Below are 16,427 nucleotides of genomic sequence, written 5' to 3'. Positions count from 1 at the left end.
TCCAGGAATATGTCTTACTTGGCAAAATCACGGTGACCCTGACACACACATACACACAGAGCAACACACAATGGGTCTCATTCATGAAACATTCGTAAATATACGAGTAAATATCTGAGTGATTTGCGCGTAAAGAGAACTACACGAAAACTCTTCTCCTGATTCACAAAAACTTCGTAAACGTCAGATGTGATAGTGAAATGTGTGTGTGTGTGTTAATGAATTCCAATCAGTCGTAAATGGGACGCGCGTGCACGCTCACGCTCAATTACCATAAATCACGCCCATTAAATCCGACTGACAACTATATATGAGCATCATATTATGACACCAAACGAAGGATTTCAACATGTCTTCTCAAAAGCGACTGAAAAAGAAACATTTCTCAGCTGCAGAAATTGAAGTTTTATTATCAGAAGTTCATTCAAAACGCCACATTTAATTTTCAAGCGTACTAGTGGCGTATGAGGTCCTAAAAAAGGAAGTTTGGAAGCATATTACAGATCCTATTACTGGCTCTCATAATAAAAGTTAAAAGAAAAACCGTATGTAATTAATATATATATAATATTTTTTTTCAAAATGCTGTGTAAATATGTACCCGATTAAGGTGAATTAAAATGCAGCCGTATTAATGAGCAAAACGTTCAGACGTTAAACGCACTATTTACGCGTGGCTGGGAGCAGGTGTAGATTTCTTTCGTACCAACTAACATTTGGAAAATACGAACGTTTTAATGAATCCGAAAATTTACGCCAAAACCACTTTATACGCGATTTACACAAAAATTCGTTCTGCTCGTGTTTCATGAATGAGACCCATTGTGTTTAGATGGTTAATATTTACACTTTTATTAATGTTAATAATAACTAAATATGTAAGTCTCCCACATTTAATTTTACTATTTGTAATAGTTCCATCACTGAGGCAGTACAAAAAAGATCTATGTATAATTATCTATACCCCCTAAATGGAACATATTTAGTGCTGTTTAAAAAGGTACCAGAACGGTGACAGTTTAGTAAATTTTTTTTTTAGAGCGTACCATTACATCAGGCCTTTAGTTTAAATGACACTATACAAGGCAAAATAAATTTCAAAACACTACCGCACCATTTGCATGTATGATTAAATGCATTAACTATATTGTTTTTAAAACTTATAAACTGACAGGTTCTTGCTGTGTTACTTGAGAATGTTTAGAGACTTTGGGTGATGAAGATCTGGAATGCCTTGAGGATGACTCCTAATTTTAAAACAGAAAGAAAAATCTTTTTACTGTACAGATGACAGGCCAGAAAAACAATCTGAATGAGTTGATAGTATAATATGTATTCTACAATAAATATATATATATATATATATATATATATATATATATATATATATATATATATATATATATATATATATATATTTATATATATATATATATATATATATATATATATACACACACACACACACTTTAAACTGAATCTAAGCTTAAGTGAAACACAAATAAGACATATTAAAAGCAAAAAAATAAAATATCAATGCTCTGCGTCTTACAGCATCTTGTTTGTTTGTATCATGCTGAGACTCTTTGCTGGACGTGTATCCCTGCTGTGCTTCTCTCTGTGGAGCTGACGTGTCGTCCCATGTCTCCCTCTCAGACACTATGAACTCTTTCTCACTGGAGAGATCAGATGATGGCCTGTGCAGTTCAGCTGAATCCCTCTTTAATACAACAAACAGTGAGTTAATTCATGATCAAGTCATCAGTACTTTCAATTCCTGTGTATTTCACACACTCACGTGATTTATATGGGTTGTATCAAACGGATCCCTTTCAAGAAGCTCCTCATCCTCTACAACTTCTGCTTCTCTCTGAAATTATAAACATTTTTCAGAAGACCAGATGAGATGAGATGAGACAAAAGAAGACGAGAGGTGTACCAGGTCAATGTGAAGCTCTACAGCTGTGTTTTCATCCTCTGCGACCTCCTCAGCACCTCGAACCTCCTCCCTCATCCTGCTCTCAGAGGCCTTAAACACACTGGGCTCACCTAACACAAACAATATCACACAAGAAAGAATGCAATAGTTTAATAAAAAAAAAATAAATAAATAAAAAACATTTTAGACACAGTATGAGATACTATTTTTATTTATTTAGCATCCACCTATTGCGGCTCTAGGAAGGGGTCTGTCTGTGGGAGGGTGTCTGCGGACTCTCACTGGTCTGGCATAGAAAACAGAGTTCTCTTCTCTTTCTCCTCTCCTTCCTCTCCTTTTAACCGGCTGAGGGGAGCTCTCTCGCTCCAATTCATCTCCTGTGGACTTCACACGCCTGCCTTCCCTCTGAAAGCAGACAGCAATTTATACAAGATGCTTACAGGATGACTGTGATCATGACATTGACAATATAGTGGGTCAATGATCTGAAGGCTTTGATCTGAAGCAGCAAAACTATATATAAATATATATATATATATATATATATATATATATATATATATAAAAATATATAAATATGTATAAAAAAAATAGTAAAGAAAATTATAGTATAAACAAGCAGAAATATACACACACACACATATATATACACACATACAAATAACAATACCTCAGGTGAATTCATGAGGGTGGAGTCACTCTGGCTGTCCTGAGGAAACATCTTTTTACTCTGAGTTGGATTGTCATGACAGAATATTAAAGAACTTCAATAGAACAATTTGTCTCATAGAAATGTATTTCCCTAACACATTCAAATTAAATATACAGTGGAGTCCATAAGATTGAGACCACATTAAAAACTCTAAAAGTAAAAATCTGCTTTAGACCTGGAAATAAAGTTTTGAATTAAAAAAAAATCTAAGAAAACCTTTTTGTACACCTTTTTACTCAAATTAATGTGCTAATTTTTATGATTCGTTATGTTTTTAGTTAAAAAGCTAATCATTTTCTCATATGCATTTCAACTCCATTGTATATTGGATATAAAAAGTACCTCAATTCTTCTCTGTAATCCTCTGTCACCTGCATAATATCTACAGTGAAGACAGACAGGTCTTGTTTTATTTGTATGTACACTTCCATTAAAAAGTTTGAAGCCTGTAAGAATTTTTTATGTTTCTGAAAATAGTATTTTATGCTCGCAGAGGCTAGATTTATTTGTTATATATTAAAACAGTAATATTTCAATAAATTATTACAGTTCAAAACAACTCTTTTCTATATGAATGTATTTTAATTAATTTTCATTATTTCAGTCTTCAGTGCCCCCAATCCTAAAGAAATCATTTCTATAAGTCTTTAAAGAAAAACGTCTTATTGTTATCTATGTTGAAATCGGTTGTGCTGCTTTTGTGGAAACTGTGATATATTTTTCAGGGTTCTTTGATGGATAGAAAGTTCAAAAGACCTGTTAGAAATAATAAAAGCATTAATTTAAGACCCCAACAATTTGCATAACTTACTGTCTATTCCAACTGTTGCCTGTTGCTTTATTCATCAGTATCTCTACATATGGAAGTTTCTTGAACCTCTCTGTTCCCACAGCTACATAGCTTTGCCCGCTCTCCAGCTCCTCTGTGGAGGTCACTGTGAAACCCTCCAGAGTGCAAAGCCTGAGAGGTGAAAGGTGAATTGATTGTGGAAATGAAAAAAACCTTAAAAAATGTGTGAGGTAATAAATATGATATGCTTCATAAGCTCAAACAAACTGCATTTGTGACTGAATACCTGCGCACGGCTCCTGTGCGAAGCATGGCTTTTTCAGAAATGAGCCTCAGAATCTGCTCTAGATTTTTCTGCATGTGGCGGTGAATGATCAGGCGCAGGGCAGGACTGAGGATGTCTCCATTCCGGAATACACTTTGTGAATGTGAAAAGGAGAATGAAGTTTGGATCGCTTGTGAAAGGAGAAGAAAAACATTTAAATATCTGAGTTCTTACTGTATGATGAAGGGCAGAGTGATGGTCTTCCTCCATTTTGCAGACACATTAGGCCTGACAAGTGGTTTATCCTGTGAAAAGAGTTCCATATTATTAATTAGCAATTTATTATATCAATTACAATCAGAATACTTGAATCTGATAAGTCAATCACAGCATTTCTAAGGTCATATGTTTTTATATAATGAAAGTTAAATGGTATAATTGGCCATTTTCTAACTAATTTCCCTCAAAGCTTCATGTCTCTCCTATCACTTTGCGTTTGCGGCCTCTTTATTGTCACATAATAAAATAACCGGAAATCAATATTTCAGGACCATTTATTTATTTAACAAAGAGCTGTGTAATAAGCAGGTTAATGTGCAGCCAGGGATTTTCCATCAGCATAAATAAAAGATGCAGTGTGTGTTGATGCTGAGTCAGTGTCCCCTGTTTCAAGGCTATTATCAACAGTGGTTTTAGCAGCTCTGTGCGCACCATTAAGGGGTCAGGCACTTAAACTTGCCCTAACAAGCTTTCTAATCTGATAACACTAGAAGTGTGTCTCTCCTGGCCTTCTATTGTTGGAAGGGACAATAACATCCCTCACTTCCTCTGCATGACACACTTCAGCTAAGCATCCACAGCAACAAAAAAACACAACAAAACAAACAAGACAAAATGACTGTATCTTGTATGATTTTTGATGCCTGAATTGAAAAAATACCATGACTTAATATATCTGCACATATCTGCAATTAACCTGAATAATAAAACAAAATCACAAATAAACAGTAACTCTCACATGTATACCTGGGCTGGATACATAACTCTGCACAGTGGACCTTTCTTCTGTCCAGCAGTCAGGTAACTAAAAATATACAGAAAAGACAAGCAAAAATATGATGCATCTTTAGCCATCATCACAATATTAACCCTTCTCAACCAGAGAAATTCTGCTTTCCATTTTCTCTATGTTAACACCTTTCTAAAATGCCATTTTCTATAGGAGGGGATTTAATTTAAGGGAATTTACATTAAATATTAAAATAAGTACCTTTTTTGTAGAAGCCACATGACAGTGTTATTTTAGGATTATTTATCTACCTACTGTTTTAACATTTATTATAATTTTTTTTAATTTTAGTTTTTGATTTTTTTGTTTTGTAAAAAAAAATTGCTTTTATTAAGTTTAGTACTACAACTTTATTTAATCATATTTGTATCAGTGAGCTGCCATTTCTAATCTTTCTTTAGTTTTTTTAAAGTTTAAATTTTTAATCTTATACTTTTATTTTAATTTATGAAATAAATATTTATAAATATATATTTTTTTTTTCTTTTTTTTTTACAATAGCAACACTGACTCATACAATGTTTAGCATTACATTTTTCTCATTATGTATGAATTAACACTTACTCTAGCTTCTTAAAGCGTTCAAACCCTGCGGCCACATACTGTGCCCCTTGCTGTAGGTCACTAAGGTCAGCGACCCGATGACCAAAGCGTGGTGTATAGAGAGTTCGAACAGCTAATGGAGCTCCGATACTGAGAGTGATGTCATTAAGAAACGCATCAATGTTGGTGAGTTGCCTCTGGTTTACCACAAATCTCCTTCCTGATCCAGAAAGACATTCACAAACAGACATTAAATAAGGCACGTGTAGTTTCATTTCAGACATATACAAGAGAGCTGTGAAAGTGATGAAATAAAATACGTTGCAGCATACATAATTAGGCAATACAGTAAGATGTTTAAGCCTTGTGTGTGCAACAAAACAACCCACCAAAAGTGTTTCAGATCAAGATCTAACCTGAAAAGAAGGGGTCTCCATTTCTGTAGACCTTCACTCTCTTGACTGGAGGCAGGTGACTAGTGACACCAGTGGACGCCATCAACCAAAACTAGACACAAAAACTCCTACATAAGATAACTTGTCAGCAAAATTGAACCAAAAAAAGTGTTAATAACACTGTAAAAGTACAAATCCAAACCTCATTCACACATTAACTGCACAAAAATTTACTTACAGCTCAGAGAAGCATTCACATGTTTATGCAAGTCGATACACACTCACAAAAATACTTACAGAGACAGCGTTTGTAATTCAGTTAATCACCTGGAGAAAAACTCTTAAGTGTTGAATATTTTTCAGTATATATGTTTTATATTAAAGACTCAAACACCTCCCTCTCTCCCTCACGCACACTGGAGTGTTTTCTGGTTGCCATGGCAGTGTTACTAACTATGGCCAAAGACTTTGCTATGGAGGCGGCCTTTGTGGAGTTTTACAATCAGCAACGCCACCACAGAGACAGAGACGGGTGTTAGAGAGGGAAGCAAATATACTTAAAATGATTCATCTAGACAATTTCACTCCTAATTCTCGGGAAATTAAAAGTAATCCCTTTATTTTGCTTGAATAGGCTAAATAAAAAGGTTTTGAAAATCCAACATTCAAAACGAAAACTTGAAGGTGTTTGTTTAAAGAGGCTGTTCATGTCTTTAGTGAATTATGCACCTTACCATCACCCACAAACAAAAGAAACATTTAACACAGAGACATGAAGACCCTGTGGAGCGATAAAGAAGAAAAACAACCTTTATAATTTTGATTAAATATAAAACAGCAAGTCAGAAATCTTGTGACATTGTTTGTTTAGTCAAGAGCTGCCAGCCGCGACATTTGACCCATTTAATCCCACCGGTCACAATAGTGACCATAAAAACGTTTTGTAAAAAAACTAACCTTACTGATTGATGTTTCATTGCACTTTCTACGAAACTAAAGGGTCTCAATTTAATATGTGCAGTTTCACATGGTTAGTGCAAATTGTCACATGACCAGAGCAGATGACTGCATAAAAACTCCAAAACAAAAGACTAATAAAGTATGTTGACTTAAAGATTATTGACTTAAATACATCATCTTTAAGGTGTCTATTATTATTGTTATTTCAAATGTTACAAAAAAAAATTAAAGGGGGGGGGGGGGGGGGGGTTACAATATTGATGTTGTAATACTGGTAGCACTAATTTGATACATGTTAGAAAAAAGTATTTTTTTTTTTTTTTTATCCCAGTATTATTATACATGTTGTATAATGTTTTTTTAATGCATAACAGTAACCTTAGAATGTAATCTAACATTTTAAAATAGTTGGGCTAAGCTATATAACAATTTTTTTTTTATTGCAGAAATATGTTAATTCAGTATATACATTAACCTTAAAACATTTTCAAAGAATTTTCAAAAAATAATTATTGATCATTTCAAAGTGTGACACATCATTTAGATATTTTCAGGTCTGGGAAAAAAATCTGTATTAAACGGGATAAGTTTGTTCTAATGTAACTGAACAGGGATTCCTGTAATTCAATTATAATATCATTTTGTGGATTGTATGTTGTCAAGATTAATTTTATTTGAATAGCTTTCACAACTGTTTCAAAGCAGCCTAACAGACATGTTTACAATAACTATGGTGATATATTGTGCAACAATAAAAACTATAAATTGTGCATATTACAGATAGGGTTAAAATACTAATTATTTAGCCCACCCATAAACTGTAATTAAACTAAGGGGTTAATTGGAAGACTTTTCATAATACTTCCAATATAACATATTGTTCTTAATAATCTAAATATTTAACACCCTGGTGTGCAAACCAAATGCAGCTCGAGCAAGGCAAGGAAAACACTGGTTTTGAAAAATGGAGGAAAAAAAATTTGAAAGAATCTAGGCAACACCAAGAGGTCATTTCTCATGTGGTTATACCAGGGGTAGGCAAGTTCGGTCCTAGAGAGCCGCAGTCCTGCAGAGTTCAGCTCCAAACCTGAAAAAAAACCCTCACCTGCCTGTAGCCTTAGTAATCCTGAAGACGTTGATAAGCTTGTTCAGGTGTGTTTGATTAGCCCTAACTTGCCTACCCCTGGGTTATACAATTCAAATATAACATTGGCTGAACTGTGAGATTAAGTTTCGGGAGTCTTTGTGATCCATTCAGGATTGAACAGTATGTTTTTTCGTGAAACAGAAAAAAAGTATGTGCATATGCATATATTTATTTCTGAAATACAGTTCATACAAAAATAAAAATCTTGTTTAACACTAACCTGTGGACTACACTAGCTTATAAATAAATATAATTTACAACAATTCTCAAACATCATGTGCTGTAAATGATATAATAATAATAATAATAATAATACAGCTTCAGAACTGGTCCAGTATCAGTGTGGCACATCCAATCTCTGTTTAAGTGTAAGATACTAAAAAAGAAGCAGAGCAGAACACGTTTAAAGACTAAAACACACAGAGAGAAATAGATACATACATGTAAACATTAATGTTAAAAATATTAAAGTTCTCTCACTTTCTTTCTGCTACTGATGGCTTGTTGGATCCACAGCAACTCCATGGCTAAAGTGCTCCTCTGCTGCTTCAGAGAGTCAGGAGTATGTGCAGTCTCTTTAAAAACTGAATGCAAATTTGGTCCTGCAAAGACAAAACACAAACACATAAGTGTCTCAAAAAAGTCCTGTCGGTTTTTAAAAACCTCTGTATCCTTTTTGTCAAAATCTCTTCTAAAAGCACCTGTCTGAAATAAGCCACTGAGGCTGACATCTGAATTCACGATACTGCACAGTGCAGTAGAATCATCCATCAGGTTTCTTATGACCACATTGTCTCCTCTCTCCACAGATGTGGAAGTGTCTCTGCTGGCTTTTTCAGTAGCTTCGTCTTTCTCCGGGACCTGGATTTCAGACTGTAGGAGAGATTTCTCACTGCCATCATTTTCTGTCTTCTGTTCCCTCCCTGAATCATCCAGAAGGTCATGGGACCGAAACCTGGACCGTTCATACTGCAGCAATAGGCTTTCCTGTAGATTACATTATCATCATTCAACATAAAGACATTATCTAAAAAAAAAAGTCAAAGTTATAATGGAACTTTAAAGCATACTTTATACGAGTAACAAATAAACAGCTTATGATGTTTTAAAATAATGAGATATGGACAATGACAGAGAAGCTCACAGTGTCAGTGAAGTGAGGTTTGGGAATGATGTTTCCTCTCCACTGCAGGTGATCCAATCCTCCATCAATCTCTTGCACTATCTCTTCAAACTGAGTCTGAACCAAACTCAGACCTTTCCTCATCACAGAACCACGACATTGAGCCTGGAGAGGACGCAATATTGGTTTAAACTAGTCTCTAGTCATGTTGATTATAAAGCACAAACAGAAGTGTTCACAAAAGCAAATTTCATAGCAATCCATTAAACTGAAGAAAGAAAAAAAATCAACTGATTAAAAAAAAAACAGAGAGAAAAATCAGATAAACTCCAACAATTTTATAAACAACTGAAAACAATGAACTTGGGTGACAGTACAGTTTAAACAAACACAAACGGTCACCGTACCCAGGTTCTTTTACGACACGGGGCAAATAAATTTGCTTACAAAATACTTACAAAAGTACATGCACACTTGAGGATCTCCAATGATAATAATAAAAACAAATACCTGAAATCGAGTTAACGTCTGTATCCATTTCTGTTCGCTCATAGCCATAGCGCGGCTCTGTTTGAAGGGATATGACGCACTATATATTTCTTCTCCTATAAACAGGTCGAGGAACAGATTCGTAGATCACTACTGCCACCCGCTGTTTGAAAGAGAAATGCTGTAATGCAGTAATTATAGGACAAATTGGTGAAAATAGAGGTAAATAATAAAACAACAAACACTAGTGAGTTTGAGTACATCGCCATGTCTCTTGATGCTTATAAACTTCTAACCTAATAAGGAAACAAACAAAAAAAATATTTAAAAATGTAAAAAATATTATTTCAGGTTTCATCATGTTTCTTTTGTCCAACCAAAATGCTTTAAATAAATCAGTACTTATTTTCCTATCGTTACGTTTAATCTTTTGCAACATCCTTTTAATTATTTGTAACTTTTTTTCAATATACTGATATTTCCCATAATTGCACAAAAATTCCAAAGTCAAAGTGAGTGAATTGTTGCATTAAGTTTTATTAAAGCACACAAAAATAGATTCTAAATAGATGGTTTATATGCATTCTTAAACAAATCAAGACATGGTTTAAAAGCAAAGCAAATGTTTTCTTTTTGAATTATTTGAAAGCCATTTTTTTAAATGTCTGTCAATGCTTTAGACTCGGGCAGTGAGGGAAGAGGAACCGGCCTGTACATGCTGATGCAGGATCAAAATTTGCCATGAATCAATCTGAAATACATTTTAATAGACCTCCCCTCAAGGCAACAGTACTGACTCTATGCTGAAATATTCGGAGGTAGGCGTAGCAGAGGTCGGCTGTAAAGTGATATTACGGCATCATGAAATATAAAAATTTGAACTGGTGTAGATAATTAGCTTTTGCTCAAACCTGTCCATATGTTGTGCTGATGGTTTATCACTGAAACATGTGTAAAATGGGAAGATTGGCTTTCATAGGGACATTAGTGAGGATGTACTATGTATCTTTTTTTTGTTGTTGTTTTCTCCTTCAGTACTTTTGTCCTACATCCACTGTGGCTTGTATTAAATGTTACTGTACTCTATCCTTTTGTGCTTTGGGGTAGAGACTGCAAATCTACAAGGTTTAAATACAGTCTTGTGCTCCAATAATAATAATAAACTAATTTATAATTCTAGAATTACCTACTGGATGTCAACCTGAAATTTGAAATGCCTGACTCCATTATGATTTTGTTTAAGTTTATGCAAAGATAACACAAAATATTGTACATTTCCATCAGTGCCATCAAGAATAACAAACAACTTCTATCACAATTGTTCCTAGATCAACATTAAATAGCAATTTAAAACTCTAGTTTACAAACAATCTATATAATATATTATTTTAAATAAGTGTATGTCTATTTTAATGTACAAACATCTACAAAAGGATCCAGTTCCATCTTTTAGAGAGTCTCATGAAAACCGTACAGTGAAACAATCTAGACACTGAGAAGAGGCACTATTTTCGAACAGTCCTGAGTGAGTTTATAGCTACTCCACAGCCATTTACAACATCTTCCCAGAGAACACAGATGAACTAAAAATCAATTATGTTATGATGATTGACTGACAACATAAATGTTCATCTTCTCATTCACTTCTGACATTGTTGATCTAAAATTCTAGATCTCAATTAATTTTTACCTGTGATGAATGAACCTTAGAAATCAACTCATGCAATCCCTAAAGTAAGAATGATCATTATTTATCCAGATAAACCACTTAAACACTGTAACAAAGAGGATGCCATTTAGCATTCAGACTCAAAAGTGGAAAGATTCAAATTTAAAAGAGAAGATCAAATCATTTGAAAAACAAGAAGTGCCCTTTTTGCAGTTGAATTTCGTTCACATGGAGAACGTGCTTTGATGCTGCTGCCATCACTTAGCATTGCATTAGACACAGATTGCGATGATGGTGCTTCATTAACTTGCAGTTGAGTTGTAGCCATGGCATCTTGGGTTTTGGTCAGCACAGTGATTTGATGGTCAGCTGGGTTTGGTTTCCCGCTTCAGGTGCTGGAGGTCTTGGGTAAATCTGGATTTTCCGCTAGGTGGAGTTTCTGTCTGGATAAACTGCATTAAGGAGATATGCGCTGCTAATATACATCTAATGTACAAGCTCTGGAGCTCCTATTACATATAAAAATGCTGACTTCAGCTTTCTTCCTGCACATATACTGGATTTATCCATTAGGCTTCCATTAGGACACAACTGATCTGGTTGTCTGGTTGTCCTGAAACTAAAACTTTCCAGTAAAGAGCTTTCGGTGGAACACAAATATTTTCTGGATAAACAGAAATCTTGTGAAAACACCAAATAACCTTTTTCACATATCATTAAATTGACCAGAGTTGATTAAATTGAAAGATCTGTTAAGTTCAATAAATATTGTATTTTATTAGCATAAAATAGAACTTAATTATTATTTTTTCGTTAACATCTTAATGACTCCAAATACTTTGGGGGTTAATGTCAAAGGTAAAGTAAAATGTCATGTTTTAACACATACATTCCGTAAAATGGAAGGATACATTGAGGTGCTCAATTCTTCCAGCTAAGAGGAGAAAAAACAGATTCATTAACAAAAAATCAATATAATCGCTGATGCTTTAAAAAGGCCTATCTATTACTGCTGAGCTGACAGAATCGTTATACTGAAGCAACAGACTTCAAACAATGGGTTCTTCTGGAATTCAGCATGTATGTTAACAAAAACTGAGATTGTTTGTGTTTGTGAACAGATTATCAATTTTCAAAAATTATAAACTGCACTCCAGAAATGCTTTTCCTTACTACCTAGCTTCTGTGAATTCCTGGACACTAATTTGATAATAAATGTTATTTTACCCCAAAAAGGAATTATATTTATTAAGAACATATTTGAATGCTAAAGTTTAATTACTGTTGTAAAATAACATGTAAATAAATTCATATTAATATAACATTAATACTGTTATAAATAAATATACATTATTTTGAAAAAATCAGGGTATTATCTGTAGTGCTGCCTTTAATTAATGCTGATTTAAACAATACTGTTAATACAGTAATGAGAATCAATAATCAATAACATGATAATGATATTTTAAAAATATGACACTGAGATGCTTATGTAGTATGGCAAAGCCGGGGGTGTGCTTAGTTGTCCTAAAAATCTTTCACAATACAAAGTCTTAATAGTCCTAACATAAGCTGTATGGAACTGTGGGGTAAAACATGACCTTGCTTAAGATTTACCTATTCACTCTGTTATACTAAGTGAGCCACCCATAATGAAATTCACACACACACACACACACACACACTATAATCTGCTGGGCTCTCTACCACCTACCACCGAGCTGCCAGCTAGAAGGGAAATACTATCAATAGCAACTGTCCAGCCCTTCACAGACTGATGAAAGAATACAGTCAGACAGCGACACTTGGATTTGGATGATAATACAAGATTCAGGCACAGGCCTGTATTCAGATACAGGGTATCATTGTCAAGTCCTTTTTATATCTGTGCGTGAGAGAGCCACAGTGTTTGCATAGTGGAGAGAGAACAAGTAGACTGGTGTTTCATATTCATTAGATCCAGACTCTAGTAATGTGTGTGCTACTGTAATATAAATTTGATATAAACTTGTGGGAAAATTAACATCTTTGGTTTAAGGTTCAGTAAGAATACTCACAAAATTAGCGCTGCACAATTTGGGATAAAAATGTTATTAAAATTGTGATTAAAATAGGATTAAAAAAAAAAATGCAGTGATTATATATCCAACAGACAAAAAAAATTAATTTTGATAACACACAAAGCCATATCACAATTCAGTTTTATTTAGATTAATTCTGCAACCCAACAAGAGATGAATTATTAAAGAAGATTAAAAATATATCTTACATTAGAAAGCAGGTGTTCTAGATTGGCGGTCTGAAGCGCTTTTTCTCTGGTCTTCAGACAGCTCCTCCACATGACTGTCCAGACTGAATGCAGCCGGGCCAGACGTTCCTGCATCTCTCTCACATGCTCTAGTTGCTCAAAGGAGCCACACCTTACCTGCAAACACACAGTGTATTACACATGGAAACTGAGAAAGTAAATTCCTAGACTTCTGACATCTGAATCAACTTGCTAATGAATTAGGTGTTGTAAAGGTGCCACCCTTACACACCTTTGCATTCCTTAAAAATGTACCTGATAACCTCACCTGTAAAGACAGCAAATAAATTCCAATGATAGCCCAAACTACTAAGGCTTTTGAATAAAACCCTAGTACATACCAAAGCCTGTAGTTTCCCAGAGTGAAAGTCGTTGAGCAGGTTTGAGCAGTCCTCCCTCCATCTCTCTCACATCAGAGACGTCGGTGAGGAAAGAGTGCTGGAGTGGTGAGGAGGACTGGGACACGCGGCTGGGTCCAGCAGGCTGAGGAGCTCTGGGTTTCTCTCTGTGAGGCCTACAAATGGAAACAGAATCACTGTTGGACAGCTGTATGTGGCACAATTTGGAATATCAATTACTAACTCAACCAGTTTAGCATCTATGATATGTCATTTGAAGAACACACACACACACAAACCTTGTGTTTTTGGGGGAACCACAGGAACAGCGAGAGCTTCTTTAGATGGACCCATTGCCCCCACCGATCTCTTGAACTTGCCCCTGGGTTTTGGGGAGGGGGGCTGGGGGTAAACCCAATGAGAATGTGGTGCTTTTACTCGCTGGGAGAACAGAGAGCTTTCGAGGGTTTATTGGTGGAGGAGGGGGCTGGGGAAGGGACACTTTGGGACTCCTTTTCTTCCTCTTGTCTTCCATGAGGGCAGTGGCACTTTCTAAGACACAAAGACAAGAGCACTCAGCTACTGACATGTGTAAAAACAACAACATGAGATGATCCTAAACAAGTGGAATATATAGTGTGTAATTTTATTTCATTAGACACCACATGAAATTGCTAATATTTTATTATATGAACTAGAGTTACCCAAACACTGCCATTATTGTAAAGCAATCTACTTTAATGGGAAAAGTTTAGGCTCTTTGGCTATGGTGGGAAGTCAACCAGAGCATAGTAATAAGGGCCCTACAGAGACTAAATAATGTGTGGCACTAAATGTGAAGGTTTGTCTCATGCTTCAGTCCAGTTGGTATCACTGCACTATAGTCAATTTCAGCTTTGTTGCTGAAACAGATTTCGATCATTACAGCCAGACAAATAGAGCCAGTGCTAAACATTTACAAGACAGTCAGCAATTATTAATATCTGACCTTAAGCTGCTAATAAAAAAATTGTGTGAATGCATGAATCCATGTTAACAATATCAGATAAATGCTTAATAAATTTAACTGGTTACCAAGACATGCCTTCTTATTATCCTATTTAAAAACGAGCTTGATACGAACACCACCAAATTTTATGGATAAAGTAAGCCTCTCTGTTATTTTCTGGTTTGTTTATTCTGCTGCTCTATTTCTCACCCCGTGTAAAGAAATTATCAAGCTGCGCTCCCAGTGCTGAAATATTTTAGATGCTTCAGATCTCTCTGGGACTCTCGGGTGCCTGCTGTCCATCCGCCAGGGAGACAATAATATATGTCTACCATCAGGTTATTTTTTATGTTTTTTTTTTTTTTGCAACAATATTAGAAATGGCTGCAATTAAAAAAAATACCTTTAACTATGTGCCTATTGTTAAGTCCTTACAAGTTGGGGAAAAAACTATAAATTAATTTTCGAGCAAATGTTTCCTGCCCACTAATAACTCCAATGTAAGAAGTAACATAAAATTAGAATTTATTATTATATATAACCCTGCATACTATTAATGAATATGAGCATCCTAGATTGTTTATATTATTGATTGTGTATAATAGCCTTTCCTGTAAAAGATCGTTCATTACCAGTAATCTCTAAACAATCTGGGGTCAAATCGTGGTGCTTTTAGATACAAAAACAAATCACCCGAAACTCTCCATTTTAATTAATGCACTATTTTACAAAAATATTTTAGCGTCGTCCTGTATTATATGGCTACACTATTTTCTCTCTCTCTCTCTCTCTCTCTCTCTCTCTGCGGTTTGTAGACTCTTAGCGTGTGACATGATGTGTTTATCAGTGCAAGATCTAATGCATTTTTCATTTGGCGAAGAGGGTTTTAAATTTAATGGAAGTGATTTACACAGGATGCACCGTGAGGCACGATGCGCATCGTCATATCGATGAAAAAAACGATTTACTCACCGGCTCGAGGACAAGGATGAGGCTCTTTGAGCTTTCCAACGAAAATTTAAGGCGCCCGTGTTGGTTTTTCCATTTCAGTAACTGAGGATTTATACGCGGTCCGTTTTAACAACAGATACCAAGTGCTTGCGTTTGCAGCGTTAGCTCTCGTTTCTCCTAGTACGAGCCTTCCCGACCGACTAGTACTATGGGTGAAGCTTCTTTATTAATATTAATAAGACCGCCTTTGCTATTGGACGGCATTAAAGAAGTGTCCCCGGCCATCTAATTAATATTCAAGAGTCAAGCCTCACCGATTGGTATGCTTCTGAGTGACGTAAAAGCATCAACATTAATATCCATGAGCTGAACCTTCGCCATAATAAAGAGCATAGTAATCACAAGACGCGGATGAGATCCAGTTTAAGGAACCTCACACTAATTAAAACATCATCCACACAGCTAGAGGTTTATATAGCGGCTTTTAATCAAACATTACATAACGTTACACCACAAAACGAAAATAGATTTTTAAATACCATAGAGAGCAAAAGTAAATACCAGGATTCATGCGGTCAACCGTTGACCCAAATCTTTAGCTTCGAGATGTTTGTCGCCATCTAGAGGCGGTTATGGCCACAGTAATATACTAATGTTAACCTAATAAATAAATTCCACATCGAAATCAAAAACCAAGGTGTTGGCATCAATATGTTAGTCTTAAGGTTATCTATAAGGCAG

At 35.2% G+C, this 16,427-nt stretch overlaps 2 protein-coding genes and 1 pseudogene across 5 annotated transcripts; all 3 read right to left on the bottom strand.

Annotated features, from left to right (window-relative positions):
- Positions 1-762: 762 nt before the first annotated feature.
- Positions 763-6,889, bottom strand: LOC113079933 (doublecortin domain-containing protein 2-like). Of its 4 annotated transcripts, none has more exons than XM_026252171.1 (14): positions 6,011-6,889; positions 5,735-5,841; positions 5,340-5,538; positions 4,733-4,790; positions 3,941-4,011; positions 3,728-3,859; positions 3,463-3,612; positions 2,994-3,033; positions 2,610-2,669; positions 2,167-2,344; positions 1,940-2,049; positions 1,799-1,870; positions 1,553-1,720; positions 763-1,247 (listed from the first exon to the last, which is right to left on the bottom strand). In XM_026252171.1, exons 2-14 carry the CDS (start codon positions 5,814-5,816, stop codon positions 1,161-1,163), a joined length of 1,407 nt encoding a protein of 468 aa, XP_026107956.1. In that variant the 5' UTR covers positions 5,817-5,841; positions 6,011-6,889; the 3' UTR covers positions 763-1,160. The 4 variants fall into 4 exon arrangements, with proteins under 4 accessions (XP_026107956.1, XP_026107955.1, XP_026107957.1 ...); XM_026252170.1 differs by having other exon boundaries at positions 5,735-5,825; XM_026252172.1 differs by having other exon boundaries at positions 2,610-2,660; positions 5,735-6,889.
- A 279-nt stretch (positions 6,890-7,168) lies between these two features.
- Positions 7,169-9,779, bottom strand: LOC113079936 (IQ domain-containing protein C). Its single transcript, XM_026252175.1, has 5 exons — positions 9,454-9,779; positions 8,965-9,108; positions 8,522-8,807; positions 8,301-8,422; positions 7,169-8,196 (listed from the first exon to the last, which is right to left on the bottom strand). Exons 1-5 carry the CDS (start codon positions 9,499-9,501, stop codon positions 8,158-8,160), a joined length of 639 nt encoding a protein of 212 aa, XP_026107960.1. The 5' UTR covers positions 9,502-9,779; the 3' UTR covers positions 7,169-8,157.
- A 920-nt stretch (positions 9,780-10,699) lies between these two features.
- On the bottom strand, positions 10,700-15,877 carry LOC113079937 (coiled-coil domain-containing protein 28B-like; annotated as a pseudogene).
- Between the last annotated feature and the right edge of the window lie 550 nt (positions 15,878-16,427).

The sequence above is a fragment of the Carassius auratus genome, unplaced genomic scaffold (genome assembly GCF_003368295.1).
Source record: "Carassius auratus strain Wakin unplaced genomic scaffold, ASM336829v1 scaf_tig00029889, whole genome shotgun sequence".
NCBI lineage: Eukaryota > Metazoa > Chordata > Actinopteri > Cypriniformes > Cyprinidae > Carassius > Carassius auratus.
The sequence above is the reverse complement of the archived record's forward strand: the minus strand, read 5'-3'. Positions and strand labels throughout refer to the sequence as shown.